Raw genomic sequence first — 19,782 nt, 5'->3', positions numbered from 1 at the left:
CAGTATAGCTGAAACATCACACGGAGACTTAACTGACAGATGGCAACTTTTGGAAGTTGTATTTATATCATGCCTCGCAGGACTTTAAAATGTACCAAAACGCCTCTCAGTTAATGAAACATTTTTGAAATATAGTCATTGTTGTGATGTAGGGAAACACACCAGCCAATCTGTGCACAGCAAGGTATAAATATTAGGCAGGACACTGGTGTGAACTTCTTTGGTTTTCTTTGAAAAATGCAATGAGGTCTTTTACATCCACCAAGAAGGCTGGCAGGGCCTCCATTTGATGTCTCACCTGAAAGACAGCACCTCCAATAGCACAGCACTCCCTCAGTTATGCACTGAAGTGTCAGCCTCAGAGCCATGGCTGACATCTCCCATGGCAAATAGACGAGTAGAGCAGTGGGTTTGTAGGGAAAGAAATATCCAGCTTAGCTTGGTCCGCCTTACTCAGTGTGCCACTGGAAACCATTTTAGGATTCAAGCCCTCTACGGATTGTGCAAGTTTGCTTCAGGTCAGTGGTCTTGTGTCTTATGACAGATGAAAGCCTGTCCTTCGGTGATACTGGAGATGAAATGAAAGAGCTGCTCCAAAATAAAGGAAAATTGAAACCATTGTGAATTGACCTAATTCCACTGGTCGTTATTTTGGAAAATGGGGTTTGACTTTCGAGGGTGCAGTGCACTCATCATACATCTAACTTATAAAGGAGGGATGTTCCTGTAATCTGGTATAATTATCAAATTATAAGCACTGCATTATTCAAACTCTTGGAAAATGACACTGAAAGGGAGAGGAGATGATTTATGTGGCATTAATGCTTATACAAGCAAGTGAGAGCTGGAGTAAAATCTAGATTATTTATCCTGAATAACAGCATAATGTGTCAAATTGGCTATTAATACTGCTAAATGTGTAATAGGCTATCAGATGTAAGATTAATTTTGGTGCATAGAGACATGAGTTAAGAAAGAAACCAGATGTGTATGTTGCTTTGTGTGTCCATATGTTTGCTCTATCGACTCCAGCTGACAAAATACATGTCTGTTTATAATTACGAATGGACATTAAGGCTGAAGGTTATTGTATATTGGATAAATTCCCTTGCCATACATTGTTTAAATATGGTAAGTTCCCTGGCCAATTCTTCCAACAAATTAAATTCAATTTGTAATTACCTACTTCAAAATTAATATACTATAATGCGGTATTTGGTACAGGATTGTCCAATAGAAATGCAACAGTGTCATCAGCTGGCTTGTGGGCTTTATGGTTGCATTTAAAGTAGAAGGTGCATTATGTTATGAATTACAATGTTCCCTCACTTCAGGCACTTGATACATCAGGGTGTCAAGTTGTTACTTCAGTTTTATTGTGTGCAATATTTGTTACAATTAGTGTTTTAGCAGCTCAAGAAAATCTACTTTAAAGTATTATTAGTTCAGGTTCACTATAGTTCCATAAGTCAACAACCTTATGCACATGAGCTCGATATTATTCCCTAATAACCAGGTTAGATAGTGAGTGGGCACAGCAAAAATTTGTACAGGAGATCTTCGTACCTTAAACAAACTATGCTGGTTATTTGGGATTGTTGCTAATGATCTTGGAGCAATAGAGCTCTCAATGAATTGGAATGTTCAGGACATCTGATTTAGCTCCTAGAACTCGAACTAAATGCAGTCAGCTGTTTAGACCAGGAAGTTCCCAGGTACAAATTCTACTCTGTGCTAAGTTTGTAGATCTTAGTTGCTTTGCTGGTGGAGATTCTCCAACTGGCATCAGCTTCCACGCGACAGGGAGGACACGCGACCTAGGTTACTGCTCCTGAATGCTGCCCGCTGACTCCTTCCTGGAAATTTGTACATGTGGAATAAGGACAGGATTAAGTCCTTGGCTAAATGATTGCGTTCATAGGACTTGCTGCTGCTGTCAAATACAATGCATGGCAAATTGTGCCAGGTGCCATAGGGGTTGGTAATACCCCAAGCACCATGCCCCTGCACTTGACAATGTCTTCAGGGGAGGACAAAGGAGAACTGGAAAAGGGAAAGCGAAGTCAGGATGGGAGTGAAGCAAGCCGGTGCTTGAGTTTTGGGACTGGCCATATGACAGAAATATATTAAAACCTCAGTAACTAGTTCACGTTTTTTAAAAAAAAAAGCAAATCCTCCAAAAAAAAATTAATAAAACATTACATAGCATCCCAAACGGACAATATAGATACAGTCTTAAATGCTACAATGTATTTAATACTAATTAACTGAAAAAATTACCTTTCTTCAACCTTTTTGTGACCTTTCCTAATACCTTTTTATATGGCTTGATGTCAAATTTTGTTTGATAATGCTCGGGTTAAGCACCATGTTTTACTGATATAAAGGTAGTATATAAAGCAAATTACTGTTTAATTATCAATTTTGTCACTAAAAGGTCAAAAAGGAAAATGGATGTGGACATCAGTGTCTATACTGTAAACACTTCAATCGACTTAGTTTGCATTTTCCACTAATACTGAAGGCTGTCAATATTAACCAATCATATAACAGAAAGAATGAAATGGAAACCATCAGAATTAACATACTAACATATGAACAAGAAACAGGAGTAGGCTATTCAGCCCTCGAGCCTGCTCTGCCATTTAATACGACCGTGGCTGATCTGATAGTAACCTGAAATCTGCATCCCACCTACCCTGATAACTTTTCACCCACTTGTTTACCAAGAATCTATCCACCTCTGCCTTAAAAATATTCAAAGACTCTGCTTCCACCACCTTTTCAGGAAGAGAGTTCCAAAGACTCACGACCCTCTGAGTGAAAAAATTTCACTTCATTTCTGTTTCAAATGGGAGACCCCTTATTTTTAAACAGTGACCCCTAGTTCCAGATTCTCCCACAAGAGGAAACATCCTCTCCACATTCACCCTGTCAAGACCCCTCATGATCTTATATGTTTCAATCAAGTCGCCTCTTACTCTTCTAAACTCCAGTGGATAGAAGCCCAGTCTGTCTAACCTTTCCTCATAAGACAATGATTTGTCATTCCAGCTTTAGTCTGGTAAATCTTCTCTGAACTGTTTCCAATGCATTTACATTCTTCCTTAAATAAGGTGACCAATACTGTACACAGTACTGCAGATGTGGTCTCACTAGTGCCCTGTACAACTGAAGTATAACCTCCTTACTTTTATATTCAATTCCTCTTGCAATAAATGAAAAAATTCTATTAGCTTTCTTAATTATCTGCTGTACCTACATACTAGCCTTTTATGATTCGTGCACTAGGACACCCAGATCCCTCTGAATCTCAGAGCTCTGCAATCTCTCACCATTTAGATAATATGCTTCTCTTTTATTCTTCCTGCCAAAATGGACAATTTCACATTTTCCCACATTATGCTCCATTTGCCAGATCTTTACCCACTCACTTAACCTATCTATGTCTTTTTGTAGCCTCCTTATGTCCTCTTCACAACTTAATTTCCTACATATCTTTGTATTATCAACAAATTTGGCAACCATCCCTTCAATCCCTTCATCCAAGTCATTTATATAAATTGTAAACAGTTGAGGTCTCAGCACTGATCCCTGTGGCACACCACTTGTTACATCTTGCCAACTTGAAAAAGACCCATTTATGCCTACTCTCTGCTTCCTCCTAACCAGCCAATCTTCTATCCATGCCAATATGTTACCCCTACATCATGAGCTTTTATTTTCCGCAACAACCTTTGATGTGGCACTTGATCAAATGCCTTCTGGAAATCGAAGTACAGTACATCCACTGGTCCCCTTTTATTCACAGCACATGTTACTTCCTCAAAGAACTCCAATAAGTTGGTTAAACACAATTTCCCTTTCACAAAACCATGTTGACTCTGCCTGGTGACTTTGAGCTTATCCAAGTGCTCTGCTATAGCTTCTTTAATAATAGCTTCTAACATTTTTGCTATGACAGATGTTAAGCTAACTGGCCTGTAGTTTCCCGCTTTCTGTTCCCTCCCTTTTTGAATAATATAATTACCTTTGCTATCTTCCAATCTAGTAGGACCTTCCCTGAATCTAGGGAGTTTTGGAAAATTAAATCCAATGCAAATCAGATTGGTTGATTTTGGTCTCGTTTCTCAAGTGATCAGATATTATTTTACAGCAGTAAAGCTAACTTAGAATTTTTTAAAAATGAGTGATGTCTTTGCAGATTCTGGAGCAGTTGTTCCGTGCTTGCTCCCCACAGATGTTGCATACCAAAAGAAATGGTAGAACGCAGCTTGTATTCCTTTTCCTCAAAGAAACTTTCCAATGCATGCCCAGTGCTAAAGTGTTGATTCTTTCTAATTAAATCCCTGCTGCCTTATACGAAGGTGAGGTTTTTTTTGACGTCTAGTGTGGCATTCTTTTGAGCTAAGGCAGGTGTTTGTGGATGTGCCTTATTTCAGCAGCCTTGGCACTGGGTGCTTCCAGGTCCTGACAATGCATAGCTAATTTCTAGGATCTGGAGATAAGATAGGGAATGGGTTTGAGACAACAGTAAGATTTATTTGTATTAAATAAAAGAATAATGAGAAGTGCGTGTTTTAGGATTCCACTTGTGTGCACTGCACAGTGTTATGTGACATATACAGTACCTGATTGTCTCATGTTTTCAGGCTGTTTATGCATTTGTACTGTAAGACCTTTTATGAGCAGGCAGTAAGTAGTTGAAGAAAGCCCACACCATTAATCTCCAAGTCTCCAGTACCCGTGCGGGAGTGAGAGAAGAGACATTAATAATCTGTAAGGGGATAATAAATTGCAAATTCCAATCAGGCCCCCTCTGCAAACCTTATATTTGGGCATGTTCATCTTTTAATGATTACAGTCTGTAATGTCTTTTATTTCATTTGCAAGAAAATTATTTATTTATGACTGGATCATGAGAGGAATGCGAAGATAATGTTTCAATTCCCCAGTGTTTAAAAGAAGCAGTGGTTAATGTTTGGCTGTGACTGACTCCTCATTCACAAATAATCATGTAATTCTTACTGCACAGGAGGAGGCCATTTGGCCCATTGTGTCTGTACCGTCTCTCCGAATGAGCAACTCACCTAGTGCCATTCTGCCACCTTCTCCCCATAACCCTGCACATATAATCGAAACAAAGGATTAAAAATACTGACTTGCCCTTCTTCCCCCTGAAGATACCCCAGAAGGAAAAACCAGTAAAATTTGGGAAATGACTAGTACCAGTCCAAACTGGTATTGTATACCTTAAAATGGAACTCCAGTTTGGACCAGTACCAGTCATTTCCAAGTTTTGCTGGTTTTTCTTCTGGGTAAAAATAAAAAATTGTTCCAAATATTTAAATTACCATATTCTCAAACTCCGCCAACTCCAGCACGATGCCATTCTCTCAGTTCCTTCGCCTCAGTCGCATCTGTTCTGATGATGCCACTTTCAAAAACAGTTCCTCTGACATGTCCTCCTTCTTCCTTAACCAAGGTTTTCCACCCACGGTGGTTGACAGGGCCCTCAACCGTATCCGACCCATCTCCTGCGCCTCGGCCCTCACACCTTCCTCTCCCTCCCAGAACCATGATAGGGTCCCCCTTGTCTTCACTTATTACCCCACCAGCCTCTGCATTTAAAGGATCATCCTCCGCCATTTCCGCCAACTCCAGCATGATGCCTCCACCAAACACATCTTCCCTTCACCCCCCCCGGCGGTATTCCGTAGGGACCGTTCCCTCTGGGACACCCTAGTCCACTCCTCCATCACCTCCAACACCTCAACTACCTCCCACCGCACCTTCCCATGCAATCGCAGAAGGCGCAACACCTGCCCCTTTACTTCCCCCCTCCTCACCGTCCAAGGGCCCAAACACTCCTTTCAAATGAAGCAGCGCCTACTGCATTTGTTGCTCCCAATGCGGTCTCCTCTACGTTGGAGAGACCAAAAGCAGACTGGGTGACCGCTTTGCGGAACACCTTCAGTCTGTCTGCAAGCATGACCCAGACCTCCCTGTTGCTTGCCATTTCAACACACCACCCTGCTCTAATGTCCACATGTCCATCCTTGGCCTGCTGCAATGTTCCAGTGAAGCTCAATGCAAACTGGAGGAGCAGCACCTCATCTTCTGATTAGGCACTTTACAGCCTTCCGGACTTAACATTGAGTTCAGCAACTTCAGATCATGAACTCTCTCCTCCATCCCCATCCCTTTTTGATCCCCTTTTTTCAAATATTTATTTTTAAATTTTTATATATATATATTTTTCCCACCTATCTATTATTATTTTAAAAATTTATTTCCATTCATTGTTTTATCCCCACCTTTTAGCCTATTTCGATCTTTTCTCCACGCCGTCCCTTCACCCGACCCCACCCCATTAGGGCCATCTGTCACTTGTTCATTCTGCTTTCTACTCTTAATGTCACCATTAGCACCTCCTTTAGCCAGTATCACCACTATCAACACCTCTTCAACCTTTTGTTTATGACATCTTTTGCAATTTCTCCTTTGCCTCCACCTATCACTGGCCTTCTATCCAGCTTCACCTGCCCCACCCCCCTTAAACAGTATATATTTCACCACCTTTTTACTTCTCTTTAGTTCTAAAGAAGAGTCATATGGACTCGAAACATTAACTCTGTATTTCTCTCCACAGATGCTGTCAGACCCGCTGAGTTTTTCCAGCACTTTTTGTTTTTGTGTATTCTCAAACTGGTTGGCCAGCCAGACTCTGGGCCAGTCTGGTAGATGGACAGCTGCAACATTGCGCTAGTTGTGTCTTATATATACAGACTGTTCTGCTGCTTGGGTTTATTGCTGGTATGTTGTGAAACTCATGAACAGCTTTTGCTAGGTTTTGAAGTTAGTGCCTCTGTAAATGTAAGTACTATATCACAGTGAATGCAGCACCATGGGCAAATTTTGAGAATTCTCAGCTAAATGAGCTCTCTAAAATAAAACTTTAGCTCACAAGAAAAATACATTAGGCTCAGTATTTGATTGTGATTATTATAGGTCTCTTCAAAATACCCATTAGACCTCTTGTCTTAAATTTGCACCTCCAATCCATCCCAGCATTGCACAGTCTTGCAGAAATGGTAAGTCACAAATCCAACTTGGTTTACTGCACTGCTGCTAACTAACTCAGTTCTCTCTTGTCTCTATTTCATTTTCTACCTCTCTCTTCCACTCCCACTCTATCTGCCTCTTTTCCCCAATCTCTCTTCCTCCCTCCCACTTGTTCCTTTCCCTTCTCATTGTCTCCTCCCTCCCAACCTCTTTACCTTTCACTCATTCTTTTTTCTCTCTCCATCTCTCTCTGCCCCTTTTCTCTTTTTGTCTTTCTCTCCCCTTTTTCTTTCTGTCTTTCTCTCCCCTTTCTCTTTCTGTCTTCCTCTCCCTTTTCTTTTTCCATTGTTCTTTCCCCTTCCTCTTTCCATCTTTCTCTCCCCTTTCTCTGCTGTCTTTCTCTCTGTCTCTCTCCCCTTTCTCTTGCTGTCTCCCCTTTCTCTTGCGCTCTCTCCTTTCATTCTCACAATCAGCCTTTCTCCCCCCTTTCCCTTTCTCCTGTCTTCCTCCTCCTGCCCCTCCCCTCAGTCACATTCTTCTCCCTCAGTCACTATCATGGTGGTGACCCCATGCCCTATCCTGCCTCTGAAGGTCCTGATTACCTGTAGTGGGTGGGTGTTCCAGACAGGGAGCATTGCCACACAAAGTGGTGCTTGGCTGTTCGAGGAAAGCTCTGTTATTGTAATATTCCTCTCTAGGTTGCTCTTGGCAGGAAAATTGGAAGTAACACTTGAGAGGCTTCAATATGATTGCAAACAATATAGTTAAAACTTTTCCATATGGGTGGTTGATTTTAAGAAATTAGCTGAGTCTTCATGAATGAAATGGGATATTAAAACTAGAAAGCGCTGGAAAGGCACAGCTAGCTCATTGGCATCCGATTTGAGAAAACGCAAGCCATTGTTCTGGGTGGAGGCCCCTCATTAGAATTGGACGTTGAAAGATAAGTGAGTCCGTTTAAAGGACTGTTCGTCTGTAACAGGAATCACTATACCCCATTCTTCACCTCTCAAGCTGATACCCTCTCCCTTTTTTCCTTCATTGTGTTGTTCAGTCCTCTAAATAAGTTCATTTATAGCTTCCAATCTCCTGTTCAATGAAAGATCAGTGCCTGAGATATGGGATAGGTAGTGGTTGCAAAAGTGATCTCCTGTTTTTTTTTCCATTTTTGTGGCTTTTCTTTCTGTAACATAAATATCTTGTGTTATTGGGATAAATGTAACGGTTATTATGCAGCATGTATGTGAGATCCAAACACACAGACAGGCCTGGAACATGATAACAGAGCTTGTTCATTCAGAGGTGTTGATGTTAGAAGGTATGATAACATGCACTGGCCAACACTGGAAAATGATTGTTGTCCAAAATGAGGCAACAGGAAAAATCAGTTCATACCAGTTCAAAATAGTCAAAAACCACTACTACTGGAGTTCCATTTTCAGGTGTACAAGATATTTCAGACAAGTTTTACTGATACCAGTCATTTTTTTTCCTAGTTTTACTGATTTTACACCTTGGAGGTCCACTGCCTTAACAATCAGAATTCTCTCTCGCTCTCTCTCTTCCCAAGAGGTTCAAGGGTCTGAACATCTTGTGAATGAAGTTTGATGCTATGCTGGAGTTGCAATCCATGCCTTGTTTAAACCAAAAGATTGTGAAGCTATTTCCTTCATGAATTCTTGCACTTTCTCTCCCCAGAGTCAGGTGAGGCCTGAACTCTGGATTGAAAAAGCAGCCTCAGCACAGGTTACGTGGGCAATACCATTAACATGAAATACTTACTTTTGATTAAGAATTGTTTCTTAAACCTTAGTTTTAGGAAGACATCGCCAAAAATGAGCCATTACAACAAATGGTATTATTGACTGTATGTGGCCCATTTTGGCTCCCGGTCCATCAATGCTTTGGATTTAAAATTCTCACACTCTTGTTCAAATTCTACATTGCCTCACCCCATCCCATCTCTGTGACCTCCTGCAGCGGTTTGAGAACTCTGCGTTCCTCCAACCCTGACCTCTTGTGCACCCCCAACTCCCTTCACTCTACCACTGGCTGCTGCGACTTCAGCTGTCTAGGCCCTAAGTTTTCAAATGCCCTCCCTACCCTAAGCCAGGCTGCCTCTGAGGTGATGTTGATATCCATCAGATGGATTGTGCTATTGAAGCTGTAATGCCCCAATCTGTTTTTGCACAGTGTTTGAACTCTGGCTGATAGTCATATATTTGGTAAGATTGTCCCTGACTCTTGCCAGAGAGTAGAGATTGAGTTACACTAATCTCACTGGTTCAGTGTCGGACTGCGATAAATCTTAAACATTCTAGCAATTCAAATAAGACATTCATTATTTTCCACATCTCTCAACAGATTATGGAAGAAACAAACACACAAATAGCATGGCCGTCCAAACTGAAGATTGGAGCAAAGTCAAAGAAAGGTAAATGGCTTTTGAGGAGTAATTTGATTACATAAGAAAAAGATTCAGTCATCTGGTGAACAAAATATCAAGAAGTTTGCAGCAGTCAGATATTGAGCTCATTCTGGCAGAGACCTTCTTGAGTGGATTATTAAACTGCAGAATAAGAAATCGCTGTGTGCCAAGGAAAAGTGTTCCTTCCTTCGCAGCGGCCATGATGTCACCAGACTCCGGGATAGGGAATGACATTCACCCAGTTGATGTGTTACAAATATTGGATATTTGTACTCCCTGTCTACAGCATGGGAATGTTATATCCTTGTGACTTTTCTATCTCTCACTGTAAACACTTTGGCAGCTATATCTTTACATTAACTCCTCCCTTGCACCCACCCAACCACCCTAGTAGTATATAGGCATGTGGTCTGCCCATCCAGATCTGGCCACGGGTGAAACTGATATGTGTCCCTAATTTAGGAGTTGCTGCCGCCCACATGCTTCCTTTCTTTTTGTTTTCTTTGGTAGGTTTCTGTAGGCAGGTCACATTAATTCCTATCAACTGAATAAGTTATTGGAACAGCGAATATACTCAAGCTGTACTGGAGCGATGCACCAAGGTGCTACACCGAGGGGTAGCAAGCGATGGCAGCAAGGCTGGGAAATGGAGTGAAAGCAGAGGGAACTGGGGAGCCAAGGGGACTTCAATTTTGCTGATACTAAGCTGGGATACGATTTGGCTTTTCCACCTATTGCTGTTGGAGCAGCAGTTTACCATAGTCACAGAGTTGAGAGGGGAGCTAGAGCTGAGTGTTGGCAGCATACATATGGAAAGTGACCCCACCCTTCCAGTTGTTACTGGAAGGCTGATGTATAAAGATGAAGGCAGAGCCAGGAAAGGATGTCCTGAGATATACCAGGATGATCATGTAGGTAAAAGAGGAGAAGCCATTGGTGGGATGTAATGTGGGAGGATGATGTTTAAGGAGTACAAAGTGGTTGACGGCACAAAGGCAGTGGAGAGGTTGAACATGCTGAGGAAGGACAGTGGCCAACCATTGCCTTCACGCATAGCGTGGTTAACCAATGCAGTTTCAGAGTGAAAGCTTGATTAGACGAGTTTTGAACAGGGAGAAATGGGAGTTCAGTTGAGACAGAGATGTATTCAAAGATTTGAGAAGAAAAATGGACAGTTGAGGGTGAGATAGTGATTGGAGAGTTTATGGAAGGGGTCAGAGGAGATTTTGGGGAGTTGGTGGGGTTGGCAGTGGAGGGATGATGCCAGTTTTGGAGTTAACTGGAAGCCAAGGATAGGTTCATGTCACTCATTCTGACACTGAAGAGGGCAAGTTGAAAATGAGGTGGAAGGATGAAGGTAGTAAGGTTCACTGTTTAAAAAAAGTTATGTGATGGTGTGGTTGTTTTGTTAGGTTAATTTAGTGAAACTAGTGGCATTAGAAATTCAGTAAGTGCAATTTCACTCCACGAAACAGAAGCATTCGTACATTCCATATCTACCGAGTGTTTCAGTTCTCCCTCCCCAATACACATTGTGTCACGTTGCTAAGCATCAATTCATCAATCCTAATGACAAAGTGCTTTGTGGTCAGCCAATAAGAGCTATTTATTGAACCTATCATTCATTCTCTGGGAGAACAATAGGATATTGAGCATCAATCTTCTGTTAATGCAGATTTAAGTGTCATGCTGCTGTTTAAGTAGCCATGAGGTATTTGTGGATTTAGAAACTGCGGATGCCCTTTTTAACACCTTGTTGAAGAACATTTATTATGTAAATACTCCAGTTTGAAATAATCAGATGGCAATTTGTTTTCAAATGTAATAAAGCTGGGAAATGAAATGCAGCGGAAATCTAAGGTGAACGGATGTAATTGCAGTTGTTACCTTGCTGTGCAGAGATCTGCCTGTTACAGACAGAGTGCTATCAAATACAATGCCATTAAACTTCAGGTTCAATGACTTTCATAGCTCTCTGCAGGCTTTATTTCTTGTAGCTTTTTAAACTCTTGCCTCCTGGCATTGACCAGTACCACATGAAAGGCTGACTAACAAAACTGTGGCTCATGGAATAGGAGGGTCAGCATCAACTTGAACAAAAAAATTGGCTTAAGGACAGAAAACAGCGAGCAGTGGTAAATGGTTATTTTTCAGAAGAGGGTGGTAGACAGTCGTGTCCTCGAAGGGTCAGTGCTAAGACTACTGTTTTTATTGATGCATATACATAACTGAGTAAAATTTCAAAAATTGCTGAAATGATATCAAAATAGTCGGAGTGACAAACAGTGAGGATGATACCAATCTCCAGCAACAGGGTAAAAATAGGTTGGCAGATGGGCAGGCAAGTGGGAGATGGAATTTAATACAGAGGGGTGTGAGGTGATGCATTTTGGCAGAGGGATCGGGAGAGACAATATAAACTAAATGGCACAGCTCCAAGGAGAATACAGGGACAAAGATCTCGGGATGCATGTGCATAGTTCTTTGAAAGTGGCAGGGTGTATTGCGAGAATGGTTAGCAAAGTAAATGGGACCTTGGGTTTCATAAATAGAGGCATTGAGTACAAAAGCAGGGAAGTTATGCTGAACCTTAATCAAACTACAATTAGGGTACAGCTAAAGTTTTGCACCCAGTCCTGGGCACCAGCCTTTAAGAAAGATGTGAGGGTCCTTGAGGGGAGGTTTACCAGAATGATTCCAGGGATGAGGGATATTAGCTGCAAGCTTAGGTTGGAGAAGCTGGGGTTGTTCTCCTTTGGAGCAAAGGAGATTGAGGGGAGATTTGATAGAGATGTACACGATTATGATAGACTTAGATATGGTTTCCATTAGCTGATGGTATAAGCGGGGGGGGGGGGCACAGGTTTAATTAAGGCTTTGGGAAAGAGATAAAGGAGGGATGTGAGGAAGAGCTTTTCAACGCATGAGTGTGGTGGAAGCAGAGGTAAAAGGAAATTGATTGGGCACATGACGGGAATAAACTTGCAGGGGGCATGGGGATAAAGTGGGGGAATGAGACTGACTGGGTTGCTTTACAGTAATCTGGCATGGACGTAATAGGCTGAATGGCCATCTACTATGTTGTAAATGATTCTATGACCCAGTGAGTATGAGCAAGTTTAACCTCAGACCTGTTCCTGAACAGGTCGTGGCTGATCTGTACCTCAGTCCCATTTACCTTTGATACCATTACATAACAAAAAAATCTATTGAAATAGAAGCAAACGAAAAATGCCAGAAATACTCAGCACATCTGGCCGCACCTGTGGGAAGAGAAACAGAGTTAACATTTCGGGGCTGTGCCTCACATCAGAACTTCTGTTGAAAGGTCATCGACCTGAAGCGTTAGCTCTGTTTCCCTTTCCACAGATGCTGCCTAACCTGCTGAGCATTTTCAGCATGCTCCTGATTTTATTTCAGATTTCCAGCATGCGCAGTATTTTGCTTTTGTAAAAACCTATCAATCTCTTGAAAATTTAAATTGACCCCCAACATTCAAAGATTTTTGGGGGCAAGAATCTAAGATTTCTGTGACAGCCTAGCTCTGATTTGATATGTATCTCCTGGTTCTGGATTCTCCCACCAGAAAAAATAGCTTCTCTATATCTACCTCAGTCCTTCCCAAATGATTTTCCAATACGACCCCATTTTAACACTTGGGCCAGAATTTTTCAGGCAGGGTGGCGGCGGCTGTGGAGCCGATCTGCCCCACTCTGCCATTTTACGCGGACGGGCTAATTAAGGCCCGGCCAGCGTAATACACAAACCGTAGCTCTCAGCGCTACCTGTGCAGGCAGGGGGCAGGGGGAGAGTCAGGGCCAGCGCTCTTTCACACGTGCGCACAAAAGAGCGCAGCAATCTCCCTGAGGCACAGAGCTGCCTCAGGGAAATTTAATTGATATTGAAATAATAAAATAAATGGAGAAAAAAAGTAATTAAACATGTCCACTCATGGGACCTGTTTTTAATAGTTCAGAAATTTTTTTTTATTTAATAAAAGCTTTAGGAAACCTCATCCCGCTCCTGGATGAGGTTTCCTAGAAAAGTGAAGGCCGCTTGGCCTTCTCGCCTGCCCACCAGCCTTAAGGTTGGACAGGCTGCGTAAACAAATACATTAATTGATTTGTTAACGAGCTTAATAGGCCTTTTAAATATCGGCGGACGTGCAGCTGACTCTGGCACGGGCCCACCCCCCGCCAAACGTAACCGCGAGACAGCGTGATGAAGTCGGGGCGCACACCCGACATCACCGCACTTCATTTTACGATTCGGTGTGTTGGGCCCGCCCGCACACGCCAACTGAAAAATCCTGCCCTTGAAAAGTAATGCGGCCCCAGATGCCAACAAAAACAAAACAGCAATAAAGCAGCAGAGTAAGTTCAGTGACTAATTATTCAAGTTCAAGCATTATAGAGCAAGGTTCTATAAACATCATATAAATATGAAAATCTGTGGTGAAAATCCCGGGCCCTCGGTGAACGAGCTGCCACCATTGTCACTAAATCCGTGTCTGGCTCCACCATGCTGCTCCGTGAAACTTCTGACGTATTTACCCATTCTCATTGTTACATCACAGCACACCTGATCAGAGCCGCTCTGGCCAATCGGTGTCCAACAACAGGCATTTGCCTTGCGATTGGTTGCTTCCCACTGCCTGGACAGCATGAGGAGCGGGAGATTAATGTGATTTTATTTCTCTGCGACCCCAACTGGGGTCGTGACCCACAGTTTGAGTACTGCCGATCGATCCTGTTGAACCCTTTTGAAAATTTTAATCACTTTGATTAGCTCAGCCGAGGAATGGCACGAGGTGAATTGGTCCTTCAGAGAGCCAGTACAGACACAATGGGCCGAATGGCCACCCTCTTGTGCTGTAACCATGCAATGATTCTATGAACCAGCTCGGTGGGGATCACACAACCTCAGTTAATGGAACCAGTGCTCATAATTTAACTCCTTTGGTGCTGATATCATTCTGCCCTCCTTTCTTTCGGGGGGATGGAATTTCGGAATTCCATGAACCATTGTGTGGAGAAGCTATTCCTGATTTCACTCCCAAATGGCCAAGCTTTCAGAAGGAACTCCTGCTCCCAACATCAGCTTATTACTTGTAGAGGGAGAAGAATGTGTTTCCAGACCTGCCTTGGGGCAAAGTGAGCACTATTTGTGCTTTCCCCAGATCCTAATGGTGTCGTAATTGTTGGTATTGATATATGAGCATGGTTCCACAGCAGTGGCCAAACTGCAGCCTCTGGACCATTTCTGGTGCCTGATCCCTGGCAGCCTGCCCCAGAAAGCTCAGGCAGTTCAGTTCTGTTAGTGCTTACATTTGTCGGCTGGTCCTGATTAAATTTTATGTGTTTTGAAAGGGTATAAATCAGTGAATAAATCCTAAATGAGAACACCAAGATCTGTTAGTACTGGCAACTTGAGATAGGTGAAAATTAATTGGTACTTTATAAATGGCCCCCAAAGGTCCATGAAACACACCCGAACAGCCCACAAAGTCAAAAGGCTTGGACACCCCTAGGCTAGAGCAACACTTTGTCCTCCATTTTCCATCTGCTTCATTAATTTCACCATTGCCCTGTAACAAATAGTAGAATGAAGCATACATAAAGATATTGAAGTCCTGATAAGAATGGCATTCATTACTGTTATTCTAGCATGACATTGTCCTAATAGACTCTTGTTCACATCTTTTGCTGTGGTATTCAATCCTGCTTTTCACATGATCAGAGTATATGACAACAACTTGTTTTTATATTGCATCTTTAACAAATAAAACATCCCAAGGCACTTCAGAGACAGTGTGTTAAATCAGCATGACACAGTCACTTAAGGTGGGAAGATGACCAAAAGGAAATGCAAAGTAAAAATGTTCTCAGCCTTGCACATAAAAAAAAAGACCATTTATAAAGCACCTTTCACAACTCGGACATCTTCATGTTCTCTTTGTTGGTTTTCTTTATTTTCGTTTTCTCTGGCTTATTTTTCTCCTCATTCAAGTTCTGTCTTGTTTGCAGTCTCTCTGTTGTGTGTTCTCTCTCTCTCTCTCTCTCACTATTGTGCACACTCCCTGTCTTGTACATGTTCGTTCAAAGACTTGCATTTATATAGCATCTTTCATGACTGCAGGAAATCCCAAAGCGCATAACAACCAATGAAGTAAAGTGTAGTCACTGTTATAATATAGGAGAGCTGGCAACCAATTTGCGCTCAGCAAACTCCCACAAAAAGCGATGTGATAATGACCAGATAATCTGCTTCTGTGATGTTGATTGAGGGATAAATATTGGCCCGGACACCGGGGATAACTCTTTGAAGTAGTGCCATGGAATCTTTGACATCCACCCAATGGAGCTTCAGTTTAACGTCTCATCTGAAAGGCTACTCCATCAACAGTGCAAGCACTCCCTCAGTGCTGCACTGGAGTGTAAGCCTTGATTTTGGTGCTCGAGCCCTGGAATGGGACTTGAGCCCACGACTTCTGGCTCAGACAAGAGTGCTGCCAACTGAGCCACAACTGGCTTACACTTCCACTTCCTATTGTTTTGCTACCTCTCCCCCAACCCTAAAACGCATTTCATCTCTAATAAATTGCTAATCAAGCCTATGCAGTATGCACAACACGAGGGGAGCAGACAAGTCTGCTTGCCCTTTGGAAACAGGTTTGTTTTTAAAAAAGCTGAATTCTGAGCTTTAAAAAAAATCTTGGACAATCCTTCTGCATATCTTTATTTGGGATCATAAAAAAGGAAATGCTGTTCCTGGGTGGAATTGGTAGAGTTGGTTCTTAGAGGTTATCAGGAGTATTCTTGATATGAAAAACACTTTCCCTAAAACTTAAAATGCAATATAATGCTCTCTCGCTGGGTGAAAATAATTTACTGTTCTGAGTTGGAAGTTACCTTTCTGATAGCTAGTCCAGGTGGTCGTGTAAAGGCTGCCTCTAATTATGTTCCTAGAAATATGTTATGAAGCTGCACATGAGGACTACAGTTTCCCCACGGGTATTAGTTCAACGCTTTTCTTCCCCCTTTAGATTAAATGTCCTTTCTTCTCCTCGGAATTATTCCCTGTTTATTGTACTAAATTACTGATTGTTTTTAGAAGTCATGGATTTGCAGAGAAGATACAATTTGTTGGGATCTGATGATGCAATGTGTTTTCACATCTCCTACCCTGACAGAGGCTCTACTCCCTGTTGCTGGAGGGGTCAATTCACAATGTACTCCTCTCCCTTCAGGTACCATGCCCTAAGAGGGCATTGGTGACCATGGCTTCCATAGGATTGGCAAAGTGCTACAGTGGTTTGCCTTTGCCTTCTGCAGTGTGGCTGACCAGGAACCTCTCCAGCTCTTAGCCCCAGGTATTGTGGAAGAATTTACAAGCTGATAATCGACCTGTTTGGTCACGATATGAATACACCGACTGTGGCCATCAAGTCCTGAAGTGGGACTTGAACAGGGAGCCTCTGGCCCAGAGGTAGGGACGGTACTACTGCACCACAAGACCTCCATTTACAATGTAGTAGGTTCTGTAAGTGTGGCAATAAGTTGCGCTGATATGACCTAATCTCTGAGATAACGGCATGTATGAGTAGAAATGTTCTTGGACTGGATGGAGTACATAGGTGGTATCCTGCTTGGAGCAGTTCTGTAGAAAACTCTTGTCTTAGATGTTTAGGTGGGGCAGTTCAATTTTCAACTTTGTCACCCCTGATAATTGGGCACAGGGATAAGCCAACATGGTGAAAGGGCCAGCAGTTTGGTCTTTCTCATCTTTCTTCATGAGTAATCTTGTTCCAGTGCACGTTTGGCTTGTGGGGTATAAGATGTGCACTTGTACAGTTCTTTTTCTCATGGTTTGGAATTCCTCGGCTTGAAATGGAAGGACTGCTTTAGGCCATGTGTAAGGTGCAGGAGCAAGCTGATCTGGGTTTGTAGCAGAGATGCAGAACTCCGGTTCTCACACGCTCTGTCACTGCCGCCTCACAAAGGCAACGCATGCAGCTTTCTCCATGCAATTCCATTGAAACCTCAGCCTGAGTGCATTTATTATCCAAATCTTGTCAAACTGCTTGAGTTAACATCTCAAGTAGGCTAATCTAACCACCAAGAAATGTTTCAACTTGATTATTTTCTGACCAAAAGAAGTCAGAGAGAACCTATTTAGGACAACAGTTTCCCAGTGACTGTGCTGTCAATATCTGGTTATGGAGCCAGTTAACTGTTTTGGGTGTTGGTGCCATAGAATTGACATCTCCATGTGAGATAGCTGGCTTAAGCGAATTTTTACATATTGTTTGGTCTCACATGAAATGAAACACTAAAAGCTCCCTATTTTGTCACCATTACCTGTATGTGAGAGCACACCCAATGTTTCCATTGCTCAATATGGATCGTGCATGCACTGCAAAGAGGAAAGCAGTTGATAATGATGCCCTGCATCTGCAGCTGGTGGGAGCAGCATCCAATGGTGTGTCCATACAGAGATCAGGAGGGTGATGGCAATGTACAATCCTGTGCTGAATTGTGTAGCTCATTGTGCTGGTCTTGAGCAGTTCTGCCTGGTGAGAGCTCAAATGTGCACTTGTCACTTCCCTAATGACTAGCTAATGACTGTGTTTGCTTTTGAGAGTAAGGAGGGCCGTTCAGGCCCCTGGAGTTCAACCCGGTCTAAGACAACGCAACTGTGGGTGGAGGATTGGAACCGAGTCAACAGCACTGTGGGTGTACCTACACCACGTGGACTGCAGCAGTTCAAGAAGGCAGCTCACCACCACCTTCTCAAGGGCAATTAGGGATGGGCAATAAATACTGGCCGAGTGAGCGACGCCCACGTCCTTTAAATGAATAATTTTTAAAAATTTATTGTAGATATTCCGATATCAGTCTCAGGCAGGCCCACTATGTTCAGGGTCTTTGTGATGGTTGACCCACAATCTGGGCTCCTTGTCAGGAGGGTTATCCTGTCACAGGCACCTGGGATTTACACCACTGACCTCCAGATAAATCTACCCATGAATTTCCTAATGGGTAGAATGACCCTGGCTGGACAAGCAGTGGTCTAAGCTATGCATTCTAATATTTGCAGACTATGGGTCACTAAATTTTGGCTCTGGCTAATTTGCTCCCAAGTTTTGGATTTGGGTTAGGACAATGAGTCCTCATCAAGCAAACAAACTAAACCCACGTGTATTCCTCGGTAACTTGGCTTGGAGCTTCATTTAACAGATTGTTGGATTTCCATGTGCAAGCCTTCTGGATTATTGGCAAAGTAAGGAACATATTATATGCCTTAGATGTCAGCACTGAGGGAATGCTGCACTACCAGAGGTACCATAACGTCCTTCAGTTGAGACTTTAAACAGAGGACCTCTCAACTGGAGGTAGAGAATCCCGAGGCAATATTTGAAGAAGAGGAGGAGCGTTCTCCCGATGTCCTAGCTAATATTTAACGCTCAATTAACTTCATTAAAATTGATGCTCTGGTCATTATCCCATTATCATTTATGGGACTGTGCAGGGTGCAAAGTGACTGCTGTATTTTCCTACTTTACAACAATGACTTCATTGCCAATGTACTTCATTGGAATATCCTAATGACATGGGGGAGTCCAGATCCAGAAGTCACAGACTGAGGATATGGGGTAGATCATTTGGGACTAAGATGAGGAGAAATTTCTTCACCCAAAGAGTGGTGAGCCTGTGGAATTCGTTACCACAGAAAATAGTTGAGACCAAAACATTATATGTTTTCAAGAAGGAGTTAGATATAGCTCTTGGGGCGAAAGGGATCAAAGGGCATGGGGAGAAAGCGGGAGCAGGCTATTGAGTTGGATGATCAGCCATGATCATATGAATGGCGGAGCAGGCTCAAAGGGCCGAATGGCCTACTCCTGCTCCTTGTTTCTATGAAAGAAGTTAGATCAGTGCAAGTTTTCCTTCCTTTAAGATTCTTCGCTCTGTGACAGATCCAATAAAGCTTTAGTTTCAAACACTGTTGGATAGTCAGCAGAGGGGCAGGAAGGATCCTTTCTCAAGAGCGCTGCTATTGCTGCAGGTCCTTTATCAGCTTTACCTTCGGCAGTCATGCAGTCCCTCTTATCAGTAAATAGGACAGTGCTACAGCCTGCTAGATTTACAGTTCTCAGTGGTAGTGTGAAATGGGCACCCATGAATTTGCAGCCTGTTTTATAACTTGTCAATAAAATAAGTTCAGGTCTTGTGTAAAGCCATCTATCAATCTGCTCTTGCCCATTTTGCATTGCCGGCTGAGATCCA

At 42.6% G+C, this 19,782-nt stretch overlaps 1 protein-coding gene across 3 annotated transcripts in view; it reads left to right on the top strand.

Moving 5' to 3' along the window:
• The window catches only part of bicc1a (BicC family RNA binding protein 1a), a 298,647-nt gene that overhangs the window by 149,503 nt on the left and 129,362 nt on the right, over positions 1-19,782 (top strand). For all 3 annotated transcript variants that reach the window (XM_078565906.1, XM_078565908.1, XM_078565907.1), the window contains exon 3: positions 9,430-9,499. In XM_078565906.1, coding sequence (XP_078422032.1) covers positions 9,430-9,499 — 70 coding nt within the window. The remainder of the gene's footprint in view (positions 1-9,429; positions 9,500-19,782) is intronic.

Source organism: Cetorhinus maximus, chromosome 20 (assembly GCF_964194155.1).
Source record: "Cetorhinus maximus chromosome 20, sCetMax3.hap1.1, whole genome shotgun sequence".
In the NCBI taxonomy this organism is placed as follows: Eukaryota; Metazoa; Chordata; class Chondrichthyes; order Lamniformes; family Cetorhinidae; genus Cetorhinus; species Cetorhinus maximus.
Note: the sequence above shows the minus strand (reverse complement) of the source record. Positions and strands in the feature narration are given on the sequence as shown.